At 44.2% G+C, this 12,719-nt stretch overlaps 2 protein-coding genes across 2 annotated transcripts; both read left to right on the forward strand.

The window, feature by feature from the left end:
* Positions 1–403: 403 nt before the first annotated feature.
* On the forward strand, positions 404–9,662 carry coro6 (coronin 6). Its single transcript, XM_076980532.1, has 11 exons — positions 404–663; positions 2,632–2,831; positions 4,996–5,118; positions 6,292–6,421; positions 6,674–6,852; positions 7,033–7,152; positions 7,285–7,389; positions 7,527–7,672; positions 7,926–7,983; positions 8,098–8,325; positions 8,652–9,662. The coding sequence occupies exons 2-11, from the start codon at positions 2,634–2,636 to the stop codon at positions 8,772–8,774; spliced, it is 1,410 nt and encodes a 469-aa protein (XP_076836647.1). The 5' UTR covers positions 404–663; positions 2,632–2,633; the 3' UTR covers positions 8,775–9,662.
* Positions 9,663–10,388: 726 nt separating this feature from the next.
* Positions 10,389–12,451, forward strand: LOC143482231 (protein ABHD15). Its single transcript, XM_076980531.1, has 2 exons — positions 10,389–11,402; positions 11,595–12,451. The coding sequence occupies exons 1-2, from the start codon at positions 10,501–10,503 to the stop codon at positions 12,259–12,261; spliced, it is 1,569 nt and encodes a 522-aa protein (XP_076836646.1). The 5' UTR covers positions 10,389–10,500; the 3' UTR covers positions 12,262–12,451.
* Positions 12,452–12,719: the final 268 nt, after the last annotated feature.

Genomic DNA, 12,719 nt, shown 5'->3' on the forward strand with positions numbered 1-12,719 from the left:
CTGTGCCTTTATCAAAGTAGCCTTGTTGGAACATTGAGAGTTGACACTCAACAGAAACTAAAGGTGTATATATATATATATATATATATATATATATATATATATATATATATATATATATATATATATATATATATATATATATATATATATATGCAGTTTATTTGGTACGCCCCATGCAGACTGTAGATCAAAGCTCTAAGCCATTTATGTTTGATGAACTCGTTCAAGTTCAAGAACCTGCCCACAGAAGTCGAAGAAAGAGCGTTTTAGTAAACCCGAGAAACGAGGAAAGTATTCTCCCTGCCACCTGACCTCGTCGCGCCGTCACACTGCAATCTATAGCCGAGCCACCATGGGAGAAATAGCCCGACACCGACAGCCGTTTCGAAAATAGACAGGACCGCCTGACCCTGCTCACTCCCCCCTCCCCTCCAGTCCCCCCGATCTGTTTCTCTCTTTTCTTTTGCTGGTGCTTAGGAACGGCACATAGGTGGAACTCGCAATAGTTTTGCGAGTGTGTCCAAGTTGTTAATCTGGAATAAAAGAGTGTAGGGACGTGTTATTCCGCTAACCGGGTAGTAGTGAAGACCAGAACAAACCAGAGAAGGGGGAGAGGAGATTTTAAAAACAGCCCGTTTGTATATTCATCAAAGTACATAGGTAAGTGATTTAAGTGTTTTATTTGAAATGATAACTGGAGGAAATATACAGGGTGCGTGCGTGTTCGTTTAATGACCTTTTTATTAATACTGCATTGTCATGATGAAGGCAGTCGTTAGTATTTGGACGTTTTGGTTGCGCACTTCTGTGGTGGGTGTCGCACGCTGTGCGGAGGCGGCGCGGAGGTGAAGGAGGATATTTGTGGCTAATGTCCAGGTGTTGAGGTGTGCGAGGGAGGGCAACACGGCCCTGAAAGTCCCTGCTCTTTCTTAACAAAGAACATTAGGTTATCTTTTCTGTGAGAGGTCGGTCGTGTCCAGCGAGGGACTCGTGAGAGCGAGAGGCATTAGCATTACTATATTAGGAAAATGACCGTGTCATTCTGTCGACGGACATGCGCAAGCGGCTCGGTCCCTCCAGCTGTAGGTTACAGCGGTGTGAGGAGCTCAGGGGTTAACCTACATCAGACCCGCTTCTGATCCACCGGAGGACCTTAAGTGTGTCACTGCTGGGAGAAGAGAAGCTCTAGTGGCCTTCACGACATCGCTTACACTCGTCTTCCTTCTTGCTGCAACAAAATATAATCAGAAAGCATCGAACTGTTGATAACTTTGATGATCCATCATAATCCTGCGTGGTCCATGGTTTGTCTGATTGCTTTAGTGATGCAGGTTGGCGTGTCCGTTTGTTTTTGACAACCGAACTTTTTGGACGGCATCCCAGAATAACACACCACTGTGTTTTCACAGTGGGGTGACCGCCAGACAACAAGAAAACAAAAGGCACACGTTGGCATATTCAGAAACTGCATTGCTGAGTTCTGAGCAACATAAAATCTAAATGAAACACACTTGAACAAAACATTGAACAAACCAAACAAATATATTTGCGCTTTGTGACAACATGTGTTGTGAAAAGCGCTATACAAATATATTTGATTTGATTTGCTTAAATGTTTTCGTTGTCCGTTGTAGATGCATTTGTCTTTATCACAAATAAGCACCACTCTGCACAAATTTTAACTTTTCATCTTTATTTACATAAAAAAAAACATGAACAACTGTTCAGTTTAATTCCCAACGTATCTATTACCCCACGTCAAATCCAAATATGATCCTGGATTTTTCATCTCTGGCAGTTAGTTTATGTCAGAGAACATATATGTATACAAATCAGGTCGGCTACATTTAGTGTTCAGATGACTACCAGTGATTACAAAAATTAGGATCAACTGTATTCAAGCTCAACAGCTGACCTTTGGTTTAATCTTTGTCCAATATCTCATGAGTTATATTTGAGTGCCTGATCAATAATTGCTTATAAAGTTAATTTAGGTCATTTCCTGTAGATGGATTCCATCTCAGTGTCATGATTCTGGCCCTCAGAACATCCGTGTCCAGGCCCCTATTTAAAAAGTGAATTTGATATGAAATGTATAATAGTGTAAATCTACAGCTTGCAGACAAAAGGGAATCTGTGAGAATGTTGGGCTAAATGACACTTTAATGAAGAAAAGGCCAGTGCTGTTTTACTAAGCCTTTTCATTCTCAAATGCACTTATTTTGTGACATTTGAGGTTTCTGCATATTAGCTGTTTGTTTTGTCGTAACTATTCCACCCATTGTAGTCACATTCAGGACCCACGGATAGCCTACTAACTGTCAGTTTAGAATTTGGTACCATGAGAAGCTCAGGGTTTTGATAAAGTGTGCTGAACCGTCCGGTGACAGAATTTTGGTGGCAATTTCAAAAAAAGTATACGGTGGTGGGCTTCACCCTTCCCGTTTGGTGACATTGTGCAATGGGAAAAAAATATAATTAGCTACAGTATGGAAGTGCAGTCAGCTAACGTTGGGAGAAGACACTGAGGTAATAATCTGTATAATTATTTGTTTATTAAGAATACTGAAAGTATCACAGGTATGCTCACTTTATAAAGTATGCCTTTCTGATGTTTCTTTCTCCTAGTGATGAGTCGGAGTATCGTGCGCCAGAGTAAGTTCCGCCATGTTTTTGGTCAGGCTGCGAAGGCAGAGCAGAGCTACGATGACATTCGGGTTTCCAAGGTGACGTGGGACAGCTCCTTCTGTGCAGTCAACCCCAAGTTCTTGGCTGTTATAGTGGAGTCCAGTGGAGGAGGGTCCTTCCTGGTCCTTCCTCTTTCAAAGGTGAGAGGTTAACCTGACAGGGATCTTCTCCAGGGTCACAGGCCTCACAGGCCTCCTTGCTACCAGAGCTTGAGCTTTAACCATGTGCAAAACTAGAAGGAGCCATTGCTGTTGGGAAAGTATTTGAATCATAAGCTGTGAAGCAGCCAGTAAATGCCAAGTTGGTATGCAGAATAATTATGCTGTCTAAGAAGCTTTGTTAGAATTCACCTCCTACCAGTAATCATTCCCTAACAGGATGGTAAGGATAGCATTTCTTCTGAATCATAACCTCTGCTCAACTGAATCATCACCCCATGCTAAGGACACCCTTCTCCGGTACTCTCTTTCATTTAAAGGCACATGTAAAAGAGAGTCAACCCTCAAGTATGCATGTGCTTATTGTCCATTATACAGTAGTCCTGGTAAACTGCTAGTATATATTTATCTGTGCATTCTTCACACAGTAATATATTCATGTTTTTACAAAACTCCTGCCTTTGGTAAAGAAAATCCTTTAAAAACTCATTGTTTTCACATAAAATAACATACCTTTATATGTCAACCAACCTACATTCATAACACAAGTGATGGAACAGGTTTATTGTGGAAAACTGGAGTATTAATGGAGTAATGCAATGCAAAAGGTAGCCTTCTGTATCTCAGCATTGAGTTCAGTCATAGCAGATCAGGCTGAAATGTCACAGGTCTAATTGACTGTGTTGTTATTGACATTGCATTTCTTAATTGTACCCATTTGTGTCTGAATATATGCTACCAATGATGTGATAGTTTGGCACTTTCCAGCAATGGCCCTTCTCCCACTCCCAGAGATTCACAGCAGGGAAGAGTTTAATATTGTCCCTGCATTAGCAAGTTGAATCAGTTGTGTCAGTGCCCTGTACTCTGAGACAAATCCGACTTGCTGAACAAAGACACTGAACAAAGAGTTGGTTGTTTGGTCCAATATTTAGTGATTCAACCATTTCTACCAAATGGTACATTGCAACAGACCCCTGGAAGAAGACCACAGAACTGTGGTCCTTAGACACACTTTTTTTCTCAGTGTTTTGGTAGTGCTGGTGAATCTTCACATTCTCTGAATCTGTGTGTGTGTTTTTAATATTATTTTTAGTTGGGTCAAGATTGGTAAAATGAATACCAAAAAGGCCTTGAGGACAAACAATAACTGGTATCTTGATTATTTCAAAAATTTCTTTATGTAATTAAGTAATCTAGACAATAGAATCAAATGAATAGAATGTGTATTATAAGGAGGCTGTTGAATATAACACAGCCTGCTATTATTCAGAATAGAAGCACAGCTCATCCTACATATTAAGAGTCTGTTAATACAATATGCAGACTCATGAAAGACATGGACATATATCAGCAGGACTGAACAGACTCACTATAAATACCCACCCTGCCTCTTCCCCCTTGCATAGCCCCGGCAGGTCGAAAGACAAACTCCCTTTTCATCGCCTCATCATGGGGTTATAAATACACACTGGTGGTGCGGGAAAGGCATGGGGGGGGGGGGGGGGGGGTGTCAGCGGCCCAGACGAGGGACACACCCGTGTTCACGCTGACTGAAGTGGAATTGAGTGGAGTTAGGGCAAACGTGGTGGGGGATTATCCCCTAGTATTTACAGACTTGTTGATGGTGACATGCCGCTGTTTGAGATTTTCTCAGAAATTGAATTCTGCCTTAGAGGAACTGACAGCAAAGTAATATCAAACATAGGAAGAGGTTCTCAGCCTTCTTGATCTGGATAATAATAGTCTGATATATGGTTAGGTGCTTTAATATACCTTTTGGGTCAGATAGAAGCTGAACGGTACCATGTCCTGTGCGCGGTGAAGAGGATACAGTTGGCCTGGTGGGACACAGGACATGTCCCTGCTCTGTGGACTGACATCATGTGTCCACATGTTCAAATCTTCTGAAATTCTTATAATTACGTGTCTGCATCCAGTGAATAGGAATAATCTGTATGCCTGAATCATAATAAAGAGATGGATACTTATAAGATATTGTAACATGGGATTATGATTTATAAAAACCTCATGAAGAAATTGACAGAAATCAGGTTTGAAATAATTTGATTATTCAATTTAATTGAAGGTTTTGCAAGGCAACCTTGTGATTTAATGTTGCTGTGCTTGTCGTTGTACATTACAGGTGGGACGAGTGGACAAAAACTATCCACTGGTGGTTGGACATTCTGGACCCGTACTGGACATCGACTGGTGTCCCCACAATGACAACATCCTGGCCAGTGGCTCGGAAGACACCACTGCTATGGTAGCGCTTTGTCCTGCTTTCAACTCATGTCCCCCCGTCTCTGAAGTTTCAATAGTACCTATTGCAGTATCAAAAATGGAGATAGAGGAGGACGCTTAAATTTCCAGTATTCTTGACTTTCCACACTGGAAAAAAGATCGTAGGTGCTGTAGCTGACGGAGAACGTCCAGCACGAAGGGAGAGTTGGAGCAGAGCCGGTATTTAGAAACATATGTTGACAGAATGCTCACAGTGAGAGCTCTGTGCTCATATGAACCAGTGACGGACAGGATCTACTGGCAGTAGGGGCTGGTTAAGATGAGTAATGTGAAATAAACACCCCCCCCCCGCGCACACGCAAACATACTTACTTTTCTACGTTTTTACAACACAAGGGTAACAATCTCCCGAACTGATTTCCTTTTCCATGTTTTGTGCTATCCCGTTTGTAATGGGTACATTTAATTGAGTGTTTCATTGATCACGGATATCTGTAAACCTATTTAAAATTTTGTTTTTAAATTCATTCGCACTCCATTGGACAATGCGTAGATCTAGTGACATGCTAATGATGTTAATAATATCACGTTACATTACAAACATGAGAGGCATGCACCCTATGCGGTTTTGGCACTGAAGACTCACTGCAGCTGTCATCTGTATTGTGGGTGTGCTCATACTTTAAGGCCTCTGCTGTAATATTCCTGTAACCTTAATAGTAACATAACGCAGTCTGTATGATGTTACCCCAAGAGATTTAAAGGTTGGATGTACTGTGTTGTTCAAGAGGACTCCCATGTAACACATGGGTGAATGCTTTCAGCTAAGCTCCAAAAACACATTTAGCCTATAATTTAAGCTTTACTTTGACAGTGAGGAATTCATAGTACACCGTTCCCCCAAGCCCACAGGCAAAGAGGTCAGATCCGAAGAGACAAGACCTAGAGAGTTTCACCAAACTGACTTTTTTTTGTGTGTGTAACACCAAATACAGGAAGCAAAGTTATTTGTCAACCCTTTCACACTACGTAAATGACTTAAATCACTAGACTAGCTGCTGCATAGATCAGTTGCCAGCCGGGACGTCAGTTCAGAAAGGTTTTCTCGCGTTTGGTTTGTTATAACAGAGCCTAGACTTTGTCCTAAAGCTACCATTTGTGCACTTCAGTCCCATTTGATCTCCTTGTTGGACAGGTATGGCAGATCCCTGACCACACGCCGACCCGGCCCATCAGTGAGCCCATCGTGGTGCTGGAGGGTCACTCCAAACGCGTGGGCATCGTGACCTGGCACCCCACCGCCCGCAACCTCCTCCTCACTGCAGGTGTGACCACCTCATTTACCCACATCTGCCTCTTTGCTGTGCAAATGCACGTTTTTCGTGGCGTGGCACGTTCGCCTGCCCTCGCGATGCGAATGTAAATCTCGCACCAGGAGGTTTACATTAAGGCTGAGCAAACAGCAGCTGTAAGTCAATAGTGAACATAAGAAGGCGCTGGCTCACACATGTTGCTTTCGCACGTGTTCCATCAGCTGTCACGTCCTTCAAGGGTGTGTGAATGTGCTTGTTCCACAGCCAGTGACAATCTGATCATCATCTGGAACGTGGGCACCGGAGAACCCCTGATCTCGATGGACGACCACCCTGACCTCATCTACAACGTCAGCTGGAACCACAACGGGAGTCTGTTCTGCACCACTTGCAAAGACCGCCGGCTGCGTGTCTGCGACCCCCGCAAGAGAGAGGTGGTCGCGGTGAGTGCGGGTGGCTAGGAGCACTAAAGGAATCAAATATGGGGCAACTCGTTGATTTGGACCTTTAGATGTGGATTGAACTGTGTAGCAGCAACGGTTTGGTTTTCGTTTATCATCGGGTTCATTTTGTTTTCTTGCGTGACGCTGATGTCTGAGCTTTGCTCTCTCCTGCTCCTTCAGGAGCGAATGGCTCCACATGAAGGCATCAGGCCAATGAGAGCCATCTTCACCAGAGAGGGCAATATCTTCACCACAGGCTTCACCAGGATGAGCCAGAGAGAGCTCGGCCTCTGGGACCCAGTAAGACATGAATGGCCAGCAGGGTCCAGTCACGTTTGAATGTATTTTACTGCATTCATGTTTTCAAAACCTCGGCAGCAAGATGCTCTGGACACATGAAGTGAATCACTTTCTTTTTTTCATCTTTCATAGACGAATTTCGAGGAGCCCATTTCACTTTTGGAGCTGGATACAAGCAATGGAGTCTTATTGCCATTTTATGATTCAGACACCAGCATGGTATATCTGTGTGGCAAGGTAATTTTTTAAGGATAATGGTATATCCGTGTGGCAAAGTAATGCTTTCTAGCGCTCTGTAAGGATTATTTTAATCCACTGCCCGCCAGCTGCATATTCGTGGAATATCTGACCTCACCCTGTGTGTGTGTGTCCAGGGAGACAGCAGCATTCGGTACTTTGAGATCACAGACGAGCCTCCGTACGTGCACTACCTCAGCACCTTCAGCAGCAAGGAGCCCCAGCGTGGGATGGGCTTCATGCCCAAGAGAGGAGTGGACGTCAGCAAGTGCGAGATTGCCAGGTCAGCCGGATTTGGGTGCTTACGTATGAGTGGCTGATTCGGTAGGTGGCTGCTTTGGGGCTGGCACAGGTGTGTCCTGTGTTGTCCTGTGTCTGTCGACATGAGTGCATTTTGATGTCAATTCATTTCTGATGGTTGCAAACACACACTTAATTACTTATGTGTTTTTAGCTGTAACAGGTGGTCACTGGCTGTGTTGAGAAAATGCTTTACCTTGAGATTTAGCCCTCTGTTATTGATCCTTTGTGCTCAGATTATACAAACTCCATGAGAGGAAGTGTGAACCTATCATAATGACAGTCCCTAGAAAGGTAAGCGTCTTCTTGCCGTCATAATGCATAAAAACCAAACACCAAAATTCAGATTGAAAACATCATTCAGAATTGAATAACCTTTACAAATGCTGGTGGTTCTTGTCTCCTCAGTCGGACCTGTTCCAGGATGACCTCTACCCAGACACGGCAGGTCCAGATCCGGCCCTGGAACCTGAGGAGTGGCTGGAAGGGCGGGATCAGGACCCCATCCTGGTCTCCATGAGGGATGGCTATGTTCCTCCCAAGAGCAGAGAGCTGAAAGTGGCTAAGAAGAACGTTCTGGACTCTCGGCCCACAACTCGAAGGAGCATGTCGGCTGTCGACGGGAGCAGCTTGCCGGTGAGCACCCTGCTCATCTACTCTGTTTTTCCTCTTATTATCCTGGCTGCATTTTGTACCTTTCCCCCCACATCCTTCTGGCCATTTTCATACGAGCAGCCCTCCTTCAGAGCTAACCGATCCTTTCAGAAGCTCTAGCCTGTCCCTGACTTGCTATCTTTTTTCCTTCTTCCATCTCTCCTGCACTCTTTCATTCCCTGCTCTATCCTGTCTGCCCTGTTGCCTTTTGCTATCTCTCCTCCTCCCTTCCTCTCATCTGTCGCTTTGGTCTTCTCCTCTCTGCTCTACCCTCTCTCTGTCCTCCTGTTTCCTGTCCGCTCAACTAGCCTCAGTTGTTGGAGAAGCTTGTGGAGGAGATTCAAAGTCTGAAGGCTACAGTTCTCTCTCAGGAGAAGAGAATCTGTGAACTAGAGAATAAGCTCTCCAAGTACACCAACGGCACCGTGTGACCCATTCAGTAATACACAATCACCCCTGTACTGTTCAATTCACCCACCCCTTCCCCACCAGACCCTCATTACATGCACATTATGTACACTATAGCAGCATTCACTGTAGCATACTTTGTTAAAATGCTTTCATTATTTATAATGTCTTCTGTTATAAGTCTTCTGTTATTAAGACTATGAGCAGTAGTTAAAGTTACATTGTGGGATCTTACCCATGCTTTACAACATCTTTCCAGAAGCTATGTAGATCAGTGGACATATGCTGAACATGGACTACCCAAATGGCTACTTAAGGCCAACTTGAGTATAAAATTGTATGAACTGCTGTATGATGTATCAGATAATGAAATCTAGCCAAAGAATGCTACAGAATTAGGAAATGTAGATTCCCCTACACTTACGTTTCTAGTAGTCACATGCATCTTTTGTGGGAACCAGTATACAAATCACTACAAAACAGAACTTGGGGTTTGTGTATTTTTGATTCTGGTCTGGAAAACAGAAATGTAAGTTTTGCTGTAAGCCCTGTCTCACAGTTTTCTGCCATAATCCTATAACCCCTGAGTGGAGAAGTGCACACACCACAGGTGTGTCTGGATACTAATTCCCCAGCATCTCACCTTTCGATGATGTGCTCTCACTGTGTCTCTTGCAGTGTTGGGTTAAATTGTGACCTTTTAGTTTTTTTAACCCCATTTAGCCCCCTGACTCAAACATCATCTATTCATCCTTGACTAGCATGAAAATTCTCATGCAGCTTGTTACATTTGAAAATGTAAATACTGTATTAAAAAAAGAAAAATGTGAAAAATTGCAAAATATCAAAATTGATGACAAAAAAATGTGTTCTGTAGACGATAATTTGCGAGGATGTCAATAAAATCTTTTTGTAAAAAAAAAAACAAAACATGTATATTTCAAATTGTGCACAGGTGCTTGTTTCTACACTTTGTCTGGACATATGCAGTCAGAATTGTTTAAGCTCTATCCCAATTCTAACCCTAAACTTAGAAAACAAAACGAAATCTCCATCAGAAATACGTATATCTTTTATAAAACACAATCTCAGACATGTTTCATCATGTCTAATCAATACAGCAGAAGGGAGGTGGAGGGGCTCATGAGATTATATGATCGTGCCCTGTTCTCGGTCAGCAGAGAGGGGTCTGTTGCATTTCCCCCCATTGCTATAGAATAATTTAAGCATTTTAAAATATCTTTAATTATACCCTTAAGCAAATTTATTTTGATGTTAGAAGAAGTTTGAAATGAAATATGTTTTAACAACAAAAGAGTTTATTTATTTTTAAATAAATAACCAAAAGGTACAAAGAGCATTCAGGTGCAATAACCCCGAGTTCTCTCACCTCCCCAGCGTGGTGGTTTATAATGATCATTCGGTCCTGTGTTTCTCTGCTCAGTTCAAGTAGGCTTGTAATATAATGAGAAAGAAAGCATGAAAACACCCTCATGGTGCTTAATCTGAGGTCCACTAAGTCATTCCCTTCGGCTAAAAGAAGACCCTGTTTATCTATCGCTAATGATTTCCTAATAAGGAGAAGACAAATGTGTTGGGAGGAGTTGCATATCAATTTAAACAGTCCAGCAAGAGTGAAAAGAGCGACACACGTTTAGATTCTCCCCCAGGAGAGGAACCATGAAGGCACTCGCCATCTCCTTCTTCACGTCTGTTTAAGGCTGAAGTTTCATCCTGTTTATTTCTACGATGTGGGACATTTTCTTTTGTCTGTTGCCGTCGCTGGTGCTTGTCCTAGCAAAGCTGTTGAGCAGGAGTTCAATTTATTTTATTGTGAAGGCGGGTGCGTGGAAGCTCGCGTGGAATATCTGGTGGATGATCTGCTGGACTTTGGATCTTCCTCTTACTGCTCTTCAGGACACCGGTGGGGACCAGGACTCAGAGGTCAAGTTGATCTGCAAGCCCACAGCTTTAGCAGACTACATAAAACAACACTGTGCCACTTTAGCACACGCCCCTTTGACAAAGTGGCCAATGGCGGACCCCCATATGCAAATTTTCTACAACTTGCTATGGCCGGCAGAGGACGACACGCAAGACATGGACTTCACAAGGGATCACTTGCTCCTGGAAGATGGGGGGATCATAGCTCTAGACTGGGCTGTGGGGCTGAAGGACCAGAAAGCTCACACTAGAAGAGACCATCCGTCAGGAGGGACAGGCTGCCACAGCGCCACCTCCCCCATCCTCATCCTCATCCCCAACGCTCTGGGCAAAGTCACACACCATCTGCTCAGCCTGTGCCGCCTTGCCCTGCAACAGGGCTTTCACCCAGTCGTGTTCCATCGCCGCGGACACGGAGGATGCCCCCTCACCACCCCCCGTTACCAACAGTTCGGGGACCCCTCGGACCTGACGCAGGCTGTAACGTACTTGCGAAACTGCTCTCCGTCTTCGGCCCTGCTGGCAGTCAGCGAGGGCTCCGGGTCTGGCCTGCTGCTCTCGTACCTCGGGGAGTGTGGCTCGTCATCTCACCTGCTAGCAGCCGCCTGCATCTCCCCCGTGTTCCATGGACGGCTGTGGTTCGAGAGCCCGCTCCCATGGCTGTATCACAACCTGGCCCTCTTCTATTGCAAGCTGAAACTCAGCAGGTAACTTCATTTATACTTTAAATAGGAATTCTGTTCCGAGTGAGTAATCGTTTTGCATTTCAATGGTTATTGTTCATAAATTACCAGTGCCATCTAAAATATTTACAAATTATAAATAATTTGCATAACCACTTAAAAGCAGTTTAACAATTGGGCTGGGGTTGCACTGTGCCCATTGAACCCTGTGTGCAGGTATGCAACTGCTCTAAGCCCAGTTATGGATGTTGGGAAAATCTTTGGCTGCCGTTCTCTGCAAGACATGGAGCAGATCATGTTCTGTTCGGTCAGGCAGCAAGACAACACTGAGACAAGCTCTCCGGATAAAGCAGAAGAGCCCAGACCAGGATCACCCACGAGGCTTGACTGGGTGGCTTACTGGGAACAGAATGAGCCCTTGCGGGAGACAGATGAGGTAGCCGTTCCTGTGCTGTGCTTTTATAGCTGTGATGACCCTCTCCTTCCACCAGCTTCCACCCTGCCCATGGCCCTCTTCCAAAACAGTCCCTATTTCCTTCTGGCCATGACAACCCAGGGGAGTCATTGTGGCTTCAAGCAAGCCGAAGCCAAAGGTGTCGGTTCCTGGAGTCACGAGGCAGTGCTGGAGTACTTCTGGGTTGTGGCCGATTTCTTCAAAGTGGAGCAGAGGAAACGTGACGTGGAAAGGTTTGATGCGTGGGGTCCCCTCCAAGGGCTCAGGCAAAGGACGGGTGCGACACTGTCTAGGAGGAGGAGAGCGGTCACACTCAGGAGGGAGAGAACCATCCCGGGTCCCAGGAGACAGCTCTCGGCATACTCCAGTTCCTCCACATTTGAAGAGGATCCCAACACATTCATTAGGAACCGATCATACACCCGCTGAGCGCCTTTAAAGTAGAGATAACCAATGTGAAAAACTTGACCAAAAAATAAAAATGCTAAAACAGGACATGACCAAGAAAGGTTTCAAGACAAAAGTGGACTCGAGACCGTTTGTCAAGATAGGGAAGAAATGAAGAAAAACACTGCATTCCTAAGTGCTGCAGGGCCCTGGAGAAAGAAACCAATGTCAATTTCCGAGGCCAGTTGTCAACAAAACATTCAGACGCATTCCTAATGACGGAGCTTAATAAAACTGCCATGTCATCCATTACACAATGTAAACATTTCCACCTCCACTGAACTATCTGATTTGTAATATCACACCAGTGGTACCTCTTTATTGCTGCAAAGAGCTCCTCAGAAACAATGGAGAAAGAAACACACAGTAACTTTTGTTAAGATGTGTTCTCTTAGTCAACAACTATTTAATTTGTCGATTAAACTTTCCTCACACAGCTG

Source organism: Brachyhypopomus gauderio, chromosome 18 (assembly GCF_052324685.1).
Source record: "Brachyhypopomus gauderio isolate BG-103 chromosome 18, BGAUD_0.2, whole genome shotgun sequence".
NCBI classification, from domain to species: Eukaryota; Metazoa; Chordata; class Actinopteri; order Gymnotiformes; family Hypopomidae; genus Brachyhypopomus; species Brachyhypopomus gauderio.